This window comes from Vipera berus, assembly GCF_964194415.1.
Source record: "Vipera berus genome assembly, chromosome: 2".
NCBI classification, from domain to species: domain Eukaryota; kingdom Metazoa; phylum Chordata; class Lepidosauria; order Squamata; family Viperidae; genus Vipera; species Vipera berus.
In genome coordinates this window covers 30,220,161-30,242,938 of record NC_138203.1, presented here as the reverse complement: position 1 = coordinate 30,242,938, position 22,778 = coordinate 30,220,161, and the positions used below count along the sequence as shown (strand labels likewise).

The 22,778-nt window shown below is 36.3% G+C and overlaps 1 protein-coding gene across 1 annotated transcript in view; it reads left to right on the top strand.

Annotated features, from left to right (window-relative positions):
- Nucleotides 1-11,796: 11,796 nt before the first annotated feature.
- The window catches only part of LOC308661284 (interleukin-6 receptor subunit beta-like), a gene marked incomplete at its 5' end in the record, with an annotated part of 32,951 nt that continues 21,969 nt past the window's right edge, over nucleotides 11,797-22,778 (top strand). Inside the window, 4 exons of the mRNA XM_081316200.1 lie at nucleotides 11,797-11,827; nucleotides 14,816-14,899; nucleotides 16,536-16,577; nucleotides 18,935-19,046. Of these exons, the coding sequence (XP_081172326.1) occupies nucleotides 11,797-11,827; nucleotides 14,816-14,899; nucleotides 16,536-16,577; nucleotides 18,935-19,046 (269 nt within the window). The remainder of the gene's footprint in view (nucleotides 11,828-14,815; nucleotides 14,900-16,535; nucleotides 16,578-18,934; nucleotides 19,047-22,778) is intronic.

Here is a 22,778-nt window from a genome sequence, read left to right as displayed (position 1 = left end):
GTATATTTTGCAGGTTGGCCCCAACTGCATAGTCACTGAGGGTACATAAATGCAGGTACATGTCCATCTGTTTGACAGAAAAACCTGCCAGGTTGCACTTTTTATATTTTGCTTCCCTTGCATTCAAGTTTTCCTCTAGAATTTCTCCAACATAACAACATCAAAATCATTGGCATTAGGGATGGCCATCAGGGTCTAGCCTGGCATTAAAATCCCCTCCTATTATGATTGATGATGCAGGATAGGGTTTAGTGCATTTAACTTTCATTTTCAATGCACTCCTGGCTGGTTATTATCTGGGTGTGAGCCCTAAGAAGGGGAATGTATATATTAATGAAAATAATTTCAAACTTTTTGAGACACAGTAAAGAAGTTGCTACTAATGGCTGTAGGGGTGGCAGGCAGACATACTAAAATGCCAATCTGTGCTAAATAAATCTTTTAGATTTCCCCATTACCTTACCAGGTGCTGCCATACAAGACTTAATACAAAATTCATTACACACCTAGGTAATTGTAGCCCAAATCTCTTGCCAAAAAAAAGGATATCAAATTTTGAAAGGTACTTTTAAAAGGAATCAGTCTGTTGCATTTGCTGCCCATACTGAAATACTCCAAGAGATAACAGTTTGAACAAATATTACACTCCCTACTTTTGTGGACTCACAGATGTTTTAAAGGTGTTGATTCTGTAAGGGGTGTGATGGAATGTAGTCCAGAATCACAGGAGGGCTCTTTCCCAGAAGGCAAAAGACAGTGGAGCATGGCATGTCTGGTAGACAAGAAAAGGGCAAAGGTGGACCCTCTCTAGCAATTCAGAGCACTGTCTGTAATTGTTGTAGATAATTGCTTTAGGCAAACAACATTAAAGGAACTATTCAGAAATGTCATTCTTGGTTCTTCAGGTCTGAAAGGGTGTGAAATTTCCCAACTCCTGATTGATTCCAGGACTCACTATGTGGTCCAATGCCCAGAGTAGGCAATGTTCCTTGCACTTTGGATAGAGGGATTGCAATGAGACTGTTGGACAAGAGTAGAAAATATAATTTGCTGAGTGCCCTTTGCAGAACATAAGTTTCAATTTTCCTGCATCAGGTTTCCAGTAGACATCTGGAGTGACAAATTTGGATTTGGAACTACCACGTTTAGAAAAAAATAACAATATCAATAACAATAATAGAGTTGGAAGGGACCTTGGAGTTCTTCTAGACCAACCCCCTGCTCAGGCAGGAAACCCTATACCATTTCAGACAAATGTTTGTCCAGTCTCTTCTTAAAAACTTCCAGTGTTGGAGCATTCACAACTTCAGGAGGCAGGTTGTTCCACTGATTAATTGTTCTAACTGTCAGGAAATTTCTCCTTAGTTCTAGGTTGCTTCTCTCTTTGATTACTTTCCATCCATTGCTTCTTGTCCTGACTTCATGTGCTTAGGAGAAAAGGTTGACTCCCTTTTCTTTGTGGAAGCCCCTGAGATATTGGAACACTGCTATCATGTCACCCCTTGTCCTTCTCTTCATTAAATTAGACACACCCAATTCCAGCAACTGTTCCTTGTATGTTTTAGCCTCCAGTCCCCTAATTATCTTTGTTGCTCTTCTCTGTACTCTTTCTAGAGTTTCGACATCTTTTTTACATCATGGTGACCAAAAGTGGATGCAGTATTCCAAGTGTGGCCTCACCAAGGCATTGTAAAGTGGTATTAACACTTCATGTGATCTTGATTCTATCCCTCTGTTAATGCAGCCTAGCACTGTGTTGGCTTTTTTGGCAGCTGCAGCAATGTCATCCTTGCCTTCTATGCTTAACCTTGTAGAAGAAAACATTAATTGCTTTGAATGTTCTGCAAAGCATAAACATCTTTTTACTGGTTCTATGACTTCTTGTGTTAATAGAGACTTCCTTCAGGCATCTGGACTTCTGCTGCTCTTTCCTTCTCTTCCCCTTTGCTACATTTGTGAATTATTTTGTGAAATTGACCTTCCCAGTAACATGCCCTCTTTCCAGCTGGAGCAGCTGTTCTAAAATAGCCATGCTTCCTATTAAATCTGCTGACAATTTAAGCTTATCTTCAAGGTCAGACACTGTCTGTTCTAGATTATTGTGGTCTTAACTCTGCTGTAATAGGAATGGGGTGTTTGTGTTTTGTCCTTGAAAACCATTTGAAACTTAGCAAGCAATGATTTCATCTCATAGCTGGGAGATTGTTGTGTAAGTATGAGGAGGATTATTTCTGATTGCAGAATCAGTGAATTGTGGTGAACATCTAGAGGGCTGTTTATCACTCTTCAGTCCAGCGCCTGGCTTTTGTTGATAAGACTCATAACAACCTGCAAAAGAACCTGATTATCTGGTACACTCTGAAAAGTAAGAGATATTGGGGAATTTGTAAAGGTGGCCTGTCGGAAACTCACAGGCACCCACTGTCTCGAGAGGCAGGAGTATTACAAACAAAATAATCTTCTAGGATCTTTCTCAGATCATTCCCCTCGTCTCTCAAAGATGGCTCTAATCATTTGAATAATAAAGAAAAAAAGCTGGGTAATACTTTCTAAGCCACTCCCTCTTCCAAAACTGGAAATTCATTGTGGAGTGAGAGATGGTATCCTCTAAAGTCTTAAATCATTTTTAAATTAAATACAGTTGATTTCTCACTTTGTTCTTCAGGTAGCTAGTAAATGGTCCATCTTTAGCAGTTTCACCATTTCCCTCATTGCTTGACTGGGGCTAGAGACTTATCCCCAGAATTCTAACTGTATCTGGGGGGAAAAACTGTACAATATAAAATCTCCAAAAATAGATGATTAAAAATAATAAAATTCTTCAAGAGAAGCAGGGCACTTACCAATGATAGTCCATCCCCTTTTGTTAAAGTTATATATCACCATTCACCATGGCATACACAGAGACCCCTCCTATTTTCTTCACAGCCATAACTCTGTGAGATAATTTGGACTGATAAAGTTTAACTGGTCAATTATGATACTAGATTAGTGGCACTGAAACTTTTCAGTCCATTTTTTCAAGTTTGTGAATTTATTTTATTTATTTGTTTGTTTGTTAAGTTTATATAGCTACCCATCTCACTAGAAGTGATCCTGATTGTCTTACAACAATTAAATAAAACAATAATTTAAAAATAGTCACTATAAAAACAATCATTAGATGATAGATAGATAGATAGATAGATAGATAGATAGATAGATAGATGATAGATAGATAGATAGATAGATAGATAGATAGATAGATAGATAGATAGATAGATAGATAGATAGATAGAGATGGAGATGGAGATATATAGAGAGAAAATAAGTAAATTAAAGGGAATGTTAAAAGAGTTTTAAGGAAACATATTTTGTTTCATAAAGAATTAATACCTTTATGTCTGCCTTTAGTTTTGTAAGAAAAGTTTATATATCCCAAAGGATTTTTTTGCTGCCAAATTTACCAGCAGAATCGGGGCTACTGAGTGAAGAAAAAGGAGCCACATTTGACTCCTAGATAACAGAATAACAGAGTTGAAAGGGAACTTGGAGATTTCTTAATCCAACCCCCTGCTCAGGCAGGAAACTCTATACCATTTCAGACAAATCATTGTCCAATCTCCTCTTAAAAACCTCCAGCGTTGAAGCACCCACAACTTCTGGAGGCAAGCCGTTCCATTGATTGACTGTTCTAACTGTCAGGAAATTCCTCCTTAGTTCTAGGTTGCTTCTCTCCTTGATTAGTTTCCATCCATTGTTTCTTGATTTCTTGACTCATCCTCAGAAGAAAAAAAAATAATCTATACCATTTTCTCCATTCTGCATTTTCCATTTTTAATCATAATTTCCTAGAATTTCTTCTATCAGTCCTGTTATTTTCACAGATCCTCCACAATGGCTGGTTGCTTTTTCTATCTTCTGTGGTATATAGTCAATATTTTCCACTTCCCTGTCTTCTTTCTTTCATGTGGTAATATTACATTAATTCCCCAACTCCTTTTCGCATGATCTGTTGTTTTCTTACTATGTATTTCTGTTTACTAGCTTTCCTAAACTTAGTGCCCCTTCCTCCCACCAAAGATGTGTTGGACATAAATTTTCAGAATTCTCAGGCAGTACAGCTTGGCCATCTGGGAAATCAAGGAGCTCTAAAAAGAAAAAGATGTACAATTCAAATATTTGCCTAGATTCTTTTCTCTTCTGCCCATTTCCTGCATTTTTGGTTTACAGGTGTGGTATTTCTAACAGGCTTTCCCATTGCTGTCTCTGTTATCAATGGTGCTATATAAATAAAATTATAAGGAGACTTCTAACTCCTATGAGAACCACATAACTAATCTGGGTTGTTGTTCCACTAAGACACTGGCTTATTCAAAATTCAGTGTGGTTGATGTTATTTATCAATTAATGGGAAATTGATGGATCTCCTCTCGCAGTCATTCTTAAAAACAAGTAGCATATAATTAGGCCATTAGATTTTCTCACTTTTTCACATAGTCCTCTGCCTTATAAGTAAGTCACTTTTTAATACACAGTGAAGGATGATAAATCAGCTGTGGTTGTTCAGTTTCCTGGTAGAAGTGGTTCCTTGCAAATAAGCACCTGAGAAGGAAATGTGTATGCAAATGAACCTATTATGCAGTCTGTCCCACAATTCCCAGGGCTTATTACCTCTGAAATTGCTTTCTGCATAAGGAGTAACTGGAACTTATTGAAGTTTTTTTCCTTTTGTCACTGTGAGAGCCATACTGTTGGTTGGATGTTGTTTCAAGTGTATAAAATGATAGTCAGGAATGTCAGTGCTAAATCTCGGATTTGCATCTTTATAGATACTGAGAATTAAAAGATTTTTGGATTTCGTAGTAGAAAACACCTAGTTTTATCTTTATTTCTACTCTGCTTTGTCTTGTATGTTATAAGACTAATATAAATCACTAATAAAATCAAATATGGTAAACTGGATGTGACAAAATTTACAATAACTTACAAAATTTAGAAAAAGGCGGGGTTCTTATGATATTATAAGCCATAATGTAGTTTGGTTTTGGCTTAGCTTGTGCAAATCCAGGTTGTAAACTATACTCTCTATGTGAGCTATGTGAACTCAGATAAATATGATTCATTCAATCAACATAGTTTGATAAATCAGGATATCTTAAGGACTAACAGATTTATTATTCATCTATTATGATATAAGGGAAACTCCTCAAGCGTTTATGCTATAACAATAAATCTTCAAGGTACCATTGATTTTGATGGTTTCAAAATTGTCACATCTCTGGAAGTTGTTCAGATATTCATCTAATATCTTGGCAATTGCTGATTGCATATAATAATGGTCTTGCATGCTTCAGGGGCTAGGATAATTAATATGTACCTGTGAGTTTGCACTAGCAATGATTCCACTATTGTAGATGCAGAATAGCAACCCAAGGCAGCACAAGCTATGGCATCATCTAAAGAGATACAGATTCCTTACCCACAACAAACAGGAAACATGTACAGATTATATCTATGCATAATTCTTTAGAAGTATGAGCTGCAAAGTTCAAGACTTATTCTTGAACAAGATTACATCCTGTTCTTTAGTTTTCAAACAAGTGCTAGCCTGAAATAGCAAAAGCAGATAAAGTCCAGTATCTTTAAAGCTGTCATAAATATAATTTGATTGATTTCTGGTCTGTGCTATTGGAAGATCATGAATACTATCCAGAATTTTACCAGCAAAGCCAACAAAAGGATATTGATTTTTTTATCTCCTGTTTGACCATATGTAAGAGTGGCAGAACATGATGAGGGAAACGTATTTAGTTGAGGAGAATTCATATCTTGCATTTTGATATTGAAACTGGATGCTTTACACTTATACAGCTTTTACCATTCAGGGTCTTATCAATTACCAACAGATGGTGATACATTGGTCAGTAAAATATTCAGTTCAAAGAATGTCTTCCATAGGAAGTTTATATGTGAGTGTCTGTGCCTTAAAAATACTTGGATGAGGTTAACACAACTGGTTTTGTAATTTGTTTCATGCTCATGTGAAACTTTTATCAAGTGTGTTCAGAGGATCAAAAAAGTAAAAATAGCAGCCACTTCATTAAAGCCACATCCCTTTTTTATTTGTGTTACATAAGGAGTGCATGTTAAAAATGGAAAGCTTTGTGCAGTTATGGCCAACAACTTGAATTTTTTTTATTATTCTCATGTGAATACTCTTAATTTTACAGAGTTTTATCTACTCTACGCAACTTTCAAAAGTGATTTGTTCAATACTGCAAGATCTTTGTGCAGAGTCAATTTAAACAGAGTTAAATGTATCCTTCTCAGCAGATTACTTGCATAGTTGTTGCAACAAATAGCTTTGGAAAATGTATTGAACACTTTTGAAACAGATTTTTTTTAAGATATATCACATTTATCTTTTCAGGAAGAAGCCCAAAATAGCTACCTATATTATACAAAATAAAAACAATATCAAAATACCAATGCAAACAATGTAGAAATATATGTAGAAATTAAAAAGTAAAATTTATTTATTTTTTATTTTTATTTTATCACATTTGTATACCGCCCTTTCCCTGAGGACTCAGGGCGGTTTACAGGGAATTAAAAATCAAAACATACAAAAGTTAAAAACCAGTTAAAAAATATTAAATTCACCCTGTACACTTAAAAACCCCAGTTAAAATCTTCTCCTCAGCCTGGGCCCGGGAGCTCAAAGAGCCAGGTCTTCAGGCCCCGGCGGAATGATCGGAGGTCGGGGGCAGTCCTCAGCTCCACCGGCAGCTGGTTCCAGAGGGCAGGCGCTCCCACTGAGAAGGCCCTATCCCTGGGTGTCACCCGCCGGCAATCTCTCACCGGCGGAATTTATCTAGCAATAATATTATAATTTAACACCTAATCACCCATCCAAAGTTTTAATGATGAAATATTTATGTATATACTAAAAGTATTCCAAAAAAGTATTTTAAAAAAGAAATTCTAAAGGACTATATAATAGATGTTAAAACATTTGGTTAAAAACATAATGAAAATAGAATAAAAACAATCCATTAAAAGCAAATAACTATTAGGGAGAGTTATGTAAGCCAACATACAATTAGATTTTTAAATGATGCTTAAAATTCACCAGTCATTTATAATATGATATAAATATGCAGGTAGCATCGTAAAGTTGCTCTTCTAAATGAAGCTGCAAAATATAAAAAGATGAGGTTGCATGGCTACAGCATAAAATTGGGGTCATTTATTATATTGCCTTTCTTTCTCCTGCTCTTTCTAGCTTCGGAAATAACAAAATGGCACTTGATTTATTAAATGTTAATTCTAATACTTTGATCTACAAGTCCCAACTCCTTAAAGAACCTTAGCAGTGATCAAGAACATGGGTGTTGTTATAGGCTAAACACCTAAACTTTAGATATCTGGCATGATCTAAGTTTGGAAAAGCTGATTAGCTGATGGCTCTGGTGTGGAGAACCTATTCTTACCATGTTTCACATCATATGTAAATAGACTTCTAGGACATCTATAAAAAATGTATTCAATGCTTTTTCAAAAGGCAACTGGACTTTTTTTTTGTCCTCGAGGAAGACCTTTCCATTTCTCATTCAAGAAGCTTCATCAGTTCTGTCAGGATGGTGGGATGATGTGAAGGATTAGTTCTGACAGGATGGGGGAGGGTTGGAAGGATCATATTTCTTTGCAGTCATTTGATCATTAACACTCTCCCTGAGAGCTCTTGAGGCCACTTGGGGGTTTATCTGTGCCCTCAGGGTCATCTGTATCAGAGTGCAAATGGGGGTGGAACCTTCCTGGAACTGCTGAAAGGACTGCATTGTACACAGAAGATAGGTAGTGTCTTATCCCTCCCTGTCTGTCCTTCCTCAAAGAAAAAAAAACATCCAGTTGCCATTTGAAAAAGCACCTTTGAGATAACTATGGCCTGGATGACGGAGAATCTCCACAGACACACCAGTTACTCTCGAAGCAAAGTGGGAGCATATAATTAATCCATACCAGCAAAATAGAAAAGATAATTCTATTTCCTTGGTGATATTGTTAACTTAAAAATCAATCTAAATCTTTGTTCAACCACAAAAGAATACAGGCTATGTGAAAATAAAGAACTGCTTTAATTAATCTGTCTACATATTAAATAGCATAAATTTTGGGCAGTCCTAACTTGTTCCTAAGATAATATTGGATGAATTGACTGTAATATTCATGCCAATATAGTTGGGAAGCATGATATTTCTGCTAATATTTCTCAAGATTCTAGGAAATTTAAAGATGATACACACATTCTGGTAATAGAAAAGAATCTCCTAAATAATCTTATGTAACTTTTCTTGGAATTAGATAATTGATTTCTCCTTTAGAAACCAGGAAAATACCAGGTTTAAACATAGTAATATCTGGATTTCTGAGGTTAATAGGATTGTGCAATTTCCTGCATCATGAATTGAAGCTGTCCTGTTACTAGTTTGAAAATTAATGTAATAAATTAATTGTAAGCTTTATGCCAGTTAATTAAATCAAAGCTTTATGTTTCAGACTGAAGTTGTTCAATCCAAATCATTTTTCTGAAAAGTACAAGGGAATTTTCAACATGCTATTTTTGTTGATTTAAAGACTTATTCTAATTCAATCTCAAATGAGATTATGGATAAAAACACTTTCTTTTTCTGACAGAAGACAATTATAATAGACAGGTCAATGCATAGTCACTAAAATTAGAATCATCAAATTGATTTGAGCTACTGGAGGCGACCTGATTCACTTCACCAAATATGGCAGCTTGAACTTTTGCAGTCCATTGTTATGGAGAAGGCTGAATCTTTGTCCCCAGTGTTGACCAACATGCTTCAAACCATTTGGCTCCGTGATTACCTATAATATTAATCAAGCCATCTAACCTAGAACATTTGCCCAAGAGAGCTCCAGGCTGGATGGCTTGAGCCTTCAGCAAAATTGCAGATAATTCCATAGTATTTGCTGAAGCCAGCCATCTTGAAATATGTTGGTCAGTGCTACAGGAGAAGGTATATTAATTCTGGCCAAAGTGTTTTGAAATTCATCTTATAGGTTCTTGTACATTGTTCCAGTTTGTCAAAATTCACCTGAATCCTGATGCTGTTTTCTAAGGTATTTGTTATCTCATTTATTTGTTTGTTTGTTTTCATCAAATGTGCATGCTGCATCAGTCAGTGATTCTAGCTGGTTTACAAAATGATTTTTTGTGTCTATCACCTACAAATGCAAAAATCTTATATTCTAACTTGTTATCCAATGGATTTATGAATATATTGAAAAAACAACAAACTCAAAGAGAGCCAAGGATCCCACAGTTCAACCATGAGCTACAAATATTCTCTTCTATCAATATTGAAAAGTACACTGCCTAGAATAGAGCTCTATGGTATGCTATTCAACAATGTCTTACAAGACAACATGGAGCTATAAACTGTAAACATAAACTCACTGAGTACAATAGCTCAACTATATAGTCACTATCTAATTGTGGCATAGGCCAATACATAGGTTGCCACTTTTTCCACTAAGACAAGATAGGTGATTTTGTCTAATGCTTTGCTAAAGTTCAGACATGTCCACTGTATTCCCATAGTCAACCAAACTGGTCATTCTTTTAAAAAAGGAGATTGGTTCAGAGGAAATAAGCTTGAATTGACAGGACTTGTTAATAAACCCAGTCTGGCTCCTCCCGAGCAACTCTTTCTTCTCTGTGATAGTTGTTCCAAAATAGAAATAATGGAGAAAGAATAATAGAAATTATTATTGGAGTCATCAGATGCTTTCCAGTGTATATATTGTCTGAATTCCTCAAAAAGTCCCCTTTTAGTAGTGTGCTATTTCGTATTAAATACAAGTTGAGCTCAACTTTACAACTGTTTGATGTAAAAAACATTCACCTAAGCTAAAGTCTTCCAGCCAGTTGCCTTTAGTTATCTAGACAATGTTACAGTAACATGAATTAAAGGATGGTTGGCACAAATACAGAAGTTAAACTTGGAAATGTGAAAAGAGTGATATATGATGGAAATAAAACATGAATAGTTCATTTTTTATCAGTGAGGAAGACAAGATTGTGTGGTATCCCTTGGTTTTATTAATGTATTTATGGATAAATGTATAGGGAATGCTCATGGTAGAGGCTTGTTAGTTAAGATGTTAACATGCGTAATTTTTGTGTGAAACATTTCCATATTATTGGCTGAAAGCCAAAATCATTTGCAATGAATATTAAATTGTGTGTTGCAGCATGGAGTATGGATTTGAAAAGTAATATACTTAAAACCAAGATAGTGTGTTTGATAGGAGCAAATCAGTTAGTGCTTGCTTATGCATAATTTTAAAAAATGAAACAGAACAATAAATTTGTAAACCTTGGTAGTATGTTTACTAAAGATATAAAATTAATATGTTCAAATACTGAAAGAAGGGTAGTGGATAGTATATGTGTGTTGTAAGTAATGAATAACTGTCAAAAGAAGCAAAAATGGAAAAGAATAAATGCATGCTTGGCATAGATCTCCATAGGGAGATAAGCAGACAAATGATAAACATATGCACAATTATGTCCTCGTGCAAATGCCACAACTGTCATATCTGCCTTAAACATAGTATTTGCATGAGGCTGCCATCACACTCATGTCATGTCATGGTTTGCTACAGATGTCACTGCAAGTTTCTGTCGAGTTTGTTATATGAACGTGACTTGGGTACTTCAAGAGAAACACAAAAGTTAGTTGAATACTGTAGGAATGGGAAGAGAATTTCAAAAACAAAGAGTAATGAAATTATGTGTATTGAATATCAAAATGAGTGATCAGCAGTGCTTTTTTTGTAAAAGAAAAAGGTGCCGGAACTCACACATGTCATACAACCCACCTTGCCTACCATACAAGGTTCCATCCAAAAAAGGTGCCGGAACTCCGTTCTGAGCGTTCTATGAGAAAAAAAGCCCTGGTGATCAGTATAGAGAAGTGTATGGAGAAGTTGGGTTATTGAATAAGAGTCCAATACGAAGAAACAGTTGAAAAGAATAGAAAGACTAAAAAAGTCACAAATGAGCTGAATTGAGAACCAGAGAGGTTAGCAGTTTAAAGAACAAAGTTAATGTATGGATCAAAATATGGATATGGGACAAGCAAGTTTTGGTCACCATATTATAAAAAAAGATGTCAAGACTTTGGAAAGAGTGCAGACAATAGGAATAAATATTTTCAAAGGCAAAATTGTACCAAGCAATATGCCATTTGACTTTCTATTGTTAAAACTAGATAGTGCAGTAATAAGTGAACATACAAATTTTGGAAAGCTTTTCGTTTCATGTCATGGAATTTTTTAGGTAGCAGTTTGAAAATTATAGAGCTAAAGTACATTTGATTTGTGGTTTAGATAATATGGTAATGCTTAAATGATAAGCTATTTTTACAAGCAATTTAAATCTATCTAGTTGACACAGCAGATGGGGAAAAGTTTCTTGTGGGAGGTTAGAAGCTGTGTCCTGGTACTTTGTAGAGTTGTAATTAGTATCTGAATTCACGTTTCTCCTTAGCTTTAGCCAACTAACATTTTAGTCTTATTGGGCTTTGTTATTTTTTTTTCTTAAGCAAAAACTATTTAATGCTGTTTTCATTTAAAACAGTTTTAAGCAGAGGGAAATGATCAAAAATTTGATAACTCAAAACCAAGAGAGTTTGTCATCATAAACTCTGTATGATAACTAATTTAAAGTGCTTTATGCATATATTACTTGAAATAAACGTTTGAACCTGTTTTTCCAGGATGGAGTTGAATGACCTTCTCAAATTCCTAGGTAAGATAAGAACAAATGAAAACAAACAATATATATTGTCTATGCATTGTCTAATATGTCTTCCGGGACTTTGAATTTTTACTTTTTAAAATTATTTTAATTCTGCTTGAATGTGGAATATGGAACTATGCTTCATATGGTTTTAGACATTTGCTACTTATTGCTCCTGGCTCTTGTTGTTTCCTCCTGAAAAATGCTTTAAACCGGTTTCTCCAGCACAACTCCTAGGCTTTATGTTGTTTAAAAATGATTAATGTATGGACTTCCACTGTCTTCTCTCTTTTTTAGTACCTAGTAATTATTTAATTATCTACAGTATTTGTAGGTTGCCTTGTGGAAGACTGTCAAGAAATATACAAAGCAATTAAACAATCATCAAAGCATAAGTGTGTAAATAAGGCCAACTAAAAACACGCTCTGGGTTACCTTTCAGGAAGCAGGGACAGCATGTATTAATTGTAATTTCCAGAGGAATACATTTTATAATTAATACAACAGCCCAAGAATCATTGCAAGTGGCAGTGTTTTCAGATCAGCACTTCTTAACATTTTAAAGACAAGTCAGGTATCATAAAGCAGCCAGCTTCAGAGCTAAAATCACTATCTTGAACAGAACTGAGAAAACAATGTGGGATCTATGTAGAGCTTTTGGGAAAGGGTGATCCTCCTCTTATGCATCAGTTAGTAAATGGTGCTATATTTTACATAAGCTGAATCATTCCTGTGATCTTAGTTTAGGTATGAAGTAAGCAGGATATAGATAACTGTGGTCAAGATAGGTTCAGAACAGTAAATCTCTACTACTACTGTGTTCATGAAAATTTTTCAACATGTATATGTATATTAATGAAACATTACAGTAAAGGATAAAAAGTATGCACTTATAATTCAGTAAAGGATAAAAAGTATGCACTTATAATTCTCTGGATTCTTTCCACACTACTATCTCAAAATCCAAAGATAAGGTCAATGAATTTTCTTTAACTATGAATTAATATTTCCAGTAGAAATCAAATCTCAACTCTTGAGCCAGACTGTCTTCTGACTACTGTTTAATCTTATTAACCTTTCATCCAGCCCATTATTCAACCCACTGTTTAATTTTCAAAGATAACAGATGCTTCCTTGGAGTAAGCTAATAAGAAAAAATATCCCAATATGGCAGTGGAGCATTAAACAAATATCTGTGGTCACTATGACCATTAGAGTGGTGGAGAGGAGGACAGATCTTTGTTTTAGAGGAGACAGGTAAATAAGATTACCAATCTAAGCAGAGAGCTGCCTTGGTTATGAAATAGCCCAGGTCTTCTCTTGAATTTACATTTATTTTCTCCATAACACAGTAAGACAACTTGCAAATTATGACAATTAAAATGCAGAAATTGAAAGAGATAAAAACATAAACAGACACACACAAAAATCTTGAGCCCTGTGTATACTTGCTGTATGGAAACAGTCTACAGCACAAAAAAGGAAACACTTATGAAAAGTGAATTGTTTAACTGTGGATTTAAATAGATATTTAAGCTAATTATTTCATTTACTGTACTGTAATTGAGGAATTTGCTTTATTTTCCTTTCCTCACTAATATGTTAGGTAGCAGTTCTGGGGATCTACAACTGTGGAGTTCCGAGCTGCATTCTTTTAAGTATCACATTGGTTTGAAAGGAAACTGGGGATCACTCTACTTAACTGGAATGGAGAAATTCTTCTTTAATCTGCACTATCCTAATGTGTGGACCAATCTTCAACAATGGCCCAGTTGGCTGGGGAATTCAGAAACAAAAGTCATCACCTTGGGAAGGGCCTTAAGTTAGGAAAGGCTCAAGATCAAAAGTTTGCCAAAGTTATCACATTATTTTTCAACCTATTATAAAACTGTTGAATACCGGTAGTTTGATATACTGAAACAAGTGAGAGTTGCCTAATGTTTCTTTTTCTCCCAAAGGAGAATTATGGAGGCTTTTATTCTTTTTGTCTGTTGCTTGGTTTACAGTGGGTAAGTTTTTATTCATTTAAAATCTTTTTGACCTAAGAAATTTTAGAGTGTGTTATCACTTAAAAGAGCCTTGGTGGAGCAGTGGGCTAATGCCTCAAGTAACACCAGCTGCCTGCAATTAGTGCAGGTTCGCATCCCACCAGGCTCAAGGTTGACTCAGCCTTCCATCCTTCCGAGGTAGGTAAAATGAGGACCCAGATTGTTGGGGGCAATTAAGCTGACTTTGTAATAATGCCGCTTGGGGGTGTGTGTGAAAGCCCTAATAAGCAGGCATATACATAGAATGAAGGCTACTGCTAAGCTTGTAAGCCGCCCTGAGTCTTCGAAGAAGGGCGGGATATAAATGGAATTAAAATAAAATAAAAATAAATAAAACTATGTTGAATAATAAATAAGGAACAAAAAAAATGATCAAAGTTGGATATTTAGTAAGAGACCTTTTTTAGTGGAGCAGCTGTAAGAAAATGTATACTGTATGCATCTTTTCAACTCATTTTCCAGCAATCTAGTGTGACTAGTTATTTTATTTTACTTATTTAAATTCTGTCTTTTCTCAGTAGGATGTAGTCAATAGGATGTGCTTAGTAATTACATTAATAAAAATATTAGAAAAATCATGAAAATATTAGCCACAATATGTTTTTGAGATAATTAGTTGTCTGGTCCAAAAGGAAGACATATGGAGATAGGAATCCGGTACAAATAATCCAAAGATGGCATGTAGGATAATTGATAGAGCCCTCATTCAGCAGGACATGATGGGTTTAGTTCTCCTATGAATATTTCTCAATTTCATTAAGCAAGTCGTAACTCCTAGTTAGCTCATGGGACAAGTTATTGTCCATTCTTCAGATTTAAGCTGCTTTAGATATTCCAATCTTGCTTTTCTTTTAGCAATTAATTGACCCATTCTCTCCAAAGATTAGACATGAGTGCCGTCTAGTGGCTGCTGATTATTTCAACTTATTTCTTTTGATTTTTCCCACAGGGTCCTGTGAACATAATTTCTCTATTCAGACAAACACTAAGAAGACCAATGCCCCTGCCATTCCCTGCATTTTACCCCGAAAAGGTAAATGCCAACCCTATCATTTAGGTCTTCTTTTTCTTGATGAAGTTTCTCCCACAACTTTCCTAACATTGGAGCTGAGACAGCTATGCATGTAAGCCCTTGAGTCAATGAAAATATTTGTGTAACAAAGAGAAATACTTTTCCTCTGCCTTCATTTTAATTTGAATTGATCTAAACCATACTCCCAAATTAATTAAGAAATGAAAAGGCAAATCTTTACTATTTAAATGTGGGAATCTGCACCTTGATTCAAACATTCTGTAAAAAATTGTAGATTAAACAAAATGGTGCATTTATTCAAGTAAATAATATACATAAATGTTTATATTTGGGGACATTTCTCACTAATTGTATGCATTAGGACAAATGAGAACAAAATGCATAAGAATTATGAAACATATAGAAGTGCAAAAAAACCCAAACCAGGAGCAAACTTGAAATGGGGTAGAACAAATCTGAGTTTGCAAAAAATATCTACTGTATGATGAAGATTAAAATAGGCAGATTTAATTATTTATAAGTTGAATCCCAGAACACCTCACTGTCTTCATGCAAAACCTACATACAGTTAAAGACGCCATAGTATGGACCGGCATGGAAAAACAGTCTGATTCCAGTTTGACAAAGGGGACTAGGCTGTAGGCTCTCTCCTTATTTATTCAACTATATGCCAAATCTATCTATATCTTTCTATGGAAGCTGGACTGCAAGAAGATTAGTGTGGTTTTATAATTAGAGAAGAAACACTAAAAAGCTATGATGTGCTTAAGATATTTCAATGAATCCGCAAGCTCTAATGATAAAAATCAAGGAACACAGTGAACAAATGGGGTTTCTTTAAATAGAAAGAAACCAAACTAATGACAACAGGTACATTAACCAGCCTTAGAATGGATTATAAAAATACTATGTGATAGATAGCTTCAGCCTTTAGGATCAAACAGAAAAGCAGGCAAGAAATTTATCATGGATTACTACTTGATAAAGTAGCAGTTAAGCCCTTGGAAAGATGTTCAGATGCTCTGATTTGTCTATATTTACAAAGATCAGAATTAGGCAAGCAATAGTATCTCCTGTGACACTCTATGGAAGCAAAAGGTAGACTTTTAAGAACCAGAATAGAAATTATTGATGTTTTTGAAATTTGCTGTTGGAGGAGGCTTCTGTGAATATATAGAGGACAACAAACAAAGGTATCGTTGAACAAATCAACCCAGAGTTCTTATTCAAGACACAAACAACCAAGTTCAAATTATCCTACTTCAGCCACATTATGCAAAGACTTGGCTCTCTAAATAGGGCTTTAATGCTGAGAAAGGTAGAAGGAAAGAGAAGTAAGGTGAATGTACTTAATTACAATAAGTCATGGGTGCAGTGTTTGAAGGCCAGAAAGTTTAGGCTAAGGACAGATTGTTTAGTTTAGTTTAGTTTTATTGAATTTTTTGTAATGGAACAAATTGTAATGGAACAAATCAGTTTGTGTGATTGCTAAGAGTCAATGAATTAATGGCACATAATCAGTCAAGGGTGAGAAAGTGAGCAATATAAAAATAAGTCAAGGCAAGCATTCATAATTTTTAAAAAATGTCACTTATCAATTTTTCATATCCATAATTTTTTTTCTCTTCTCTTATAGTTGTTTCCAGTTGTGACTATCCTTTGTGCAAATTACAACCAGGTGAATACTTTTGCTGATCAATACCTGCATAAGCCCGGTTCCATGTATGCTTCCCATTTCCTCCTTAATTATGATTTCAGGTGCAAGTTGCCATCTATAAAGCCTTGAAACTTCTCTCCAATTCACTCTGTCCAGCCCTATAAGATCTGACAAGGGATATTGATTAAAGAGGGCCACCTCGGGGGGATCCAGGAAGGGTGCTTTTTCTGTCATGGCACCTGCCATCTGGAACATTTCACCATGCAAGATCAGAATGGCCCTGACCCCCTTGGTCTTTCAGAAAGTCTTTAAGATCTGTTTGCCCATGCATAGGGGTCAGGAAGTAAATGGGGTTTGTTGTTGCTTTGAGAATTTTACTCTTCATTGCTTCATTTGCTTGTTTTGGTCATGTTTTGTGTTTTCTGAAGTTATTTATATAGCTGTTTTTAAAACTAAAAACTTTGTTCACTGCCCAGAGTTGCTTTGGCAAGATGAACAGCCATAAAATTGAATAAAATAATAAATAAAATTCTTTGGTTAACAGACACTACTAAAATCCACCCAACTTTCCAATATGAAAGTTATTCCAGGGCATTATGGAAACTCAACATGGCAGTTCCCTGATTCTAATAGTATAAATACAAGTGCTCCTGGGTAAATGAACTGGGAGAAACACACTAAGATTGAACACAGTTTATCAGAAGGATAGGTCAAAGATTCTCACTGCTTAAGTGAGAATCTGTGAACTGGTTGTTTCACCTGCCAGCCACAAAGGAAATATCTGGTCTATTTATTACCAAAGTAGAAAAAGACCAGCAGCTATATACAGATCATTTTGGAACACACTGGGTTAATATGCAATTAATTTGCAGGAAGTACAAACTTGAGTCTTGTGGTTTTATAGTATAACAAAGATTAACATCTCTGATCGTTCCACACCTTATTCATGTACTGCGTCTTTTAATAAACAAATGTGAAACAGTTCTCAGAAGTCATCCTCTGCTTCTATTTTTAAAATACTGCAAAGCAGTGGCTGATACTGTAATTCTAGATTCTGAAGTTTTATTTGAAAATTTTAAAAAAATTACTATAATCTCAAACATCAACAAGGCAATGGGTCCAGATACACAAGACCATCTCTTCTTTACTTATACAATCACAGAACAGGATTCTTCCATAGCAATAACGTTTCCACTTACCAAAACTTTACAAAGCAGCATGAAGTATTTTGATTTCCACCAGCACTGATATGCAGAAAACATATAAAGAATACCTTGCATCCGGCTAACTGGAGAATTCAAATCATTTAAATATTGTCCCGTCCCACCCCCTAAAGTATGCCGGATCCTAGCATAGGTTGCAAAAGGTATATGATGGTCTAACAGTAAACTTTCCCAGTAACCCTTATCTTCTTTGCATGTTGCATGATAACTGGAGCTGGAGAGATGAAAGGATCATTGTAATCAGTATATACAGTCTCAGGAAACAAGATATCAGAAATCATTCTTGGAAGAGGGAGAAAGAATGTTTTCTTTAAACTCAGGAACTGGGAAGTAGATGAGGTAGAATGCCACCAATGGGGAAATGGATTGCCCTTAAGCATTATGAAAAAATTCAAAATTTTCCATTTTTGCCCAACTATATCAGATGCACTAGCTACACCCTTTCTTAAATCAGGAGCATGGAGGGCTTCAGACAGTCACTCATGCCCTGGTCACAGCACTTGACTATGTGATGTGGACAATGGTGCATAGCTTGAAGTTGCCCTTGAAGGCCATCTGGAAGCTTAAATTGATCCAGAATCAATGATCCTCTGATTCACAAGCTGCTCTGGTTGGCCTGGTTACTTGGGGGACCACCTGTCTCCCATAGCATCATAATGCAAATATGGAAGGATGGAGCTGGTATGGTCATTTCACAGTGCAAATTTCATTATTTTGGTTTTATTTGGCTATCAGTCTAATGTAGACCCTGATGTGTTGCAAAGTCCTGGTGTTTAAGTACCCATAATCAGAGGCTAATGCAAACTGCTAATATTATGTAAACAAAATAGGGGAAAAATCAGCAAAATAATCTCCCCCCAAATTAAAATGATATTTCCATCTTATATCTGTCATGAAAGGCTAAATAATGAAGTGCCATATTGTATGAAACATATATGGTGGACAACTGTAATAACATTTTTTTCAAACTATAATTAAAGGGAAAGTCAATAGTTAAGTCTTGTTTATGCCAGACAAACATAAATATAGTAATAATTTATTATACAGAAAAACCAGAAGTCCTGGAATGGTTCCAATAAAGTTTGTAATCTCTTTCCTTTCTTTTGAGTTAGCACCAGTGAGTGAAGCTGCTTTCTTTCTTTGTTTCCTTCACAGATTGGCAGGATGATATGAACTACTACTTTGAAGAAAATTCTGGACTCCACATTTCTTGGTCACCGCTTTCTCACACATCCAATCTATTTGCTTATACAGTATTTTTAAAATGGTAAGATGGTCAAAAACTGGGAAAGAATTTAGAAAGTACAAGAGGATACTTCTAGCTTATTGAACAAAATACAGCTCGAGAGCTAAATCTGCGTAAAACTGGTTGCTAATGGTATAGTTAGTGAGTCATTCTGAAAAACACATTGTTGGAATTCATACTATGTGGGGAAAAATAGAAATACTGTTGCTTTGGTGTACTTATGTCTTTATCGTTATAAGTTGAACTCTTATCTCTGTCACTTTATTTAAAATGTGCTTAAGATCAGTGGTCCCCAATCCCCGGGCCATGACTACTACCAGGCCTTGAACCTTTCGGAACCAGGTTGTGGAAGTGGAAGGCGAGTACGCCCATACGTGCACATCCCCACTTGCATGAGCGGCAGCTACCCATGCACTCACACAAATGGAACTGCATGTGCACGTGCCCGCCACTCACACAAATGGAGCTGCGCGCACACACTTGCCCACCTCTCAAGTGGAACCATCCCCTCTTCTCCATCACCCAGCCTGTTCACAAAGCCAGAAAGATTAGGGAACTCTGCTTTAGATTGTACTGTACTCCTCCTATTCATGTAGTTTAGGAGAGAGATGAGGTGGTGCTGAGCTATGGGTAACAGGTGGTCAAAAAAAATGATTCTGGTGTTTTATTTCTTGTGTAGTTTCTTTTCCCACTCTATTATTAGATGTGATTTGCTCAGTTTCCAAGCGCCCTATAGGCACCCAAACACTTTTCTCCCAGATGGAGAAATGATGGAGATTGGAAGCTTCATTTGCTTGTAAATGGGCTGCTTGGAGACAGAGCGAATCACTCAGTTTCTAAGTGCCCCATTTGCAAGCAGACAAACCTTCCAGTCTCCCTCTGGGTGAAAAGTGTTTGGGTGCCTATGGGGCACTTGGGGCAGCTCCACCCCTCCCCCACCTGTCTTGCCTCATGGCGGCAGCATGGTGTGGCAGGACATGTGGCCTGCCACGAGCGGCTGCAAGCAGTCAAAGAAGTAGGCTGGCAGCCATGTGGGGCCCTGCTAGTTTGGGCTGTTGGTGCCACTACTGTGAGGTGAAGCAAATGGGAAAAAAATAAAACATCCCCCCCCCCAAATAAGACTTACTGCCTCTTTTGGATGTTATTTTTAGGGAAACACAGTATGAGGCAAAAAACAGGAACAAAATTTGGCTAAAATTGAGGAACAATACAAAAGGACTTATGGATTTTTAATTTGAGCACTAATGTATCCTGGAAGATCCTGAGAGATAAGGGAAAGAGTCATAGCCTAGACAACCAACATGCAAATGATATCTCAGCCACAGAAGCAGAGGCAAATGTTTCAGTAGGGCCCTCCCATGTTTTCTAGGGAGTAAAAAGAAAGACAGAATAAAATACTTTGAAACTTGCAAAAGTCACTTTGAATAGTGAGATGGGCAGCACATAAATTTAATGAATAAAAAAATGTAACTTTAAAATAAAGATAAAACTAGTACAGTATTCATCGTTGTGCTTCTTGTCTGGACTACATCAAAGGGCTCTAACATATCTCCAAATGTATACAACCTGTCTAATTCATATAAATGTTCAGTATGCCAGGATTGGCAAGTCACTCACTGAAAATGGCATAGGCAGATAGTTCTAAATATGCAGTGAGAGAGAATGAAGTTCACAATTTAAGATTCTGATTTTTGTGGATAAAAACCTGTAAGAACTTAATATAGAAGTGTGCTACATTTATGAACTTGGTTCTTCCTCAAATTAAGGGTTATTTCATTCTCTTTTCACTGCCTAATTGTCAAGCAATTTGCCCTCTTTCTTTTAAATTAATCTTGGTAATTTATGGATAAATTATGGATCTGAAGTCAAGAAGAAAAAGAAAACAAGAAGCACTCCTTCTTCCTTCCCCTTTCAGAATTTGTCTCTGCTCAGTGAGAGAAATAGCAGAGAAAGAAACTCATTCCCCTGATTTATAGTCTTCTAGAATCACTGAATTAATGCAGATAAAAGAAGAGACTGGACAGCCATTTGCCTGAAATGGTATAGGGTTTCCTGCCTGAGCAGGGGGTTGGACTAGATGACCTCCAAGGTCCCTTCCAACTTTATATTATTATTATTATTATTATTATTATTATTATTATTATTATTATTATTATTATTGTTATTGTTGTTGTTGTTGTTGTTGTTGTTGTTGTTGTTATTGTTATTGTTATTGTTATTGTTATTATTATATTATTATTATTAAAAGCATGAATGGGAGAAAGGAAATGCTAATCTTTAGAGATGAAGCAGAGATTTGATTGTCTGGATCAAAAATGGCAGAATTAAAACCTTATTGATTGGCTCACATCTTCTTACATTAGAATCCTTTGGATACTTGAAATAAAATATTATCTCTCCATACGATCTTCTGTTCTCCACATTAAGTACTTTGCATTTTCAACTATTTCTTATGCACTTGTCCTTTCAGACCCTCCTTGAAGAACTGATATAAGAAATCTCAAACAATTTCTGATCATTTAAATCTAATCTTGATAGGTGCACGATAAATCTTTTAAGTTCATTTGTTGTGTGTTGCTTCTTGAGGTAATTGGCCATTAGAAAAGACAAGCTGAAGTAGACGTGTTACAAGATCTGGATAGTCATAGTTGCATTACCTTTGATAGGCCGCACAATTTAGGCATCCTCCTGGACTCACGACTCAGTTTTGAAGATCATATTGAGTCGTGGCCAGGGGGGCATTTGCCCAGGTTGGCCTGGTGCGCCAGTTGCTCCCCTATCTGGACCGAGATGCCCTACGTACGGTCACTCATGCACTCGTTACCTCTCAGATAGATTACTGCAATGCTCTACACATGGGGCTGCCCTTGAAGACCACCTGGAGGCTTCAGCTGGTGCAGAATGCGGCTGCGCGGGTAGTGATGGGAGCATCCCGATACTCCCATATTACACCCCTCCTGCATGAGCTGCATTGGCTACCAGTTGTCTTCCGGGCGAGATTTAAGGTGCTGGTACTTACCGTTAAAGCCCTACATGGCTTAGGCCCGGGATATTTGCAGGACCGTCTGCTACCGGGGACGACTTCCCATCGCCCAGTACACTCACACAGAGAGGGCCTCCTCAGGGTGCCGTCGGCCAGACAATGTCGGCTGGCGACCCCCAGGGGGAGGGCCTTCTCTGTGGGAGCACCAGCCCTTTGGAACCAACTCCCCCTTGAGCTTCGGATGGCCCCGGACCTCCGGTCTTTCCGCCGCGACCTCAAAACTTTTCTCTTCCATCAGGCTGACCTGGATTGATGATGGGTTTTTAAATATGTTTTAATTTTTAATTTTTTAACTGTGTAGTTAATTTATTTTGGGGCTGTTATTTAATTCTTTTTTAATTTTTGTACTGTTGTTTTTTATTGTTGTTAGCCGCCCTGAGTCCTTCGGGAGATAGGGCGGCATATAAGTCCCAAAAATAAATAAATAAATAAATAAATTACATTATTATTTATTTATTTACCAAATTTTTATGTTGCCCAACTCTCAATGACTCTGTGGGGTTTAGAGCAACCACCCCAAATGAAACTACAACAAAGCCAAATTTAAAAAAGAAAAAAAAGGAAAAACTTAAAAAATGGTAAAAATGGCAGACTAGAGATAGAAACAAAGCAAATGGTTTCTCTCTCCCTTGTCAAAGTTCCTGGGGAAGATATGATTCGGATCATGCGGAATCATATTGGACCTTAAAATAATTAGCCAGTCTTCAGCC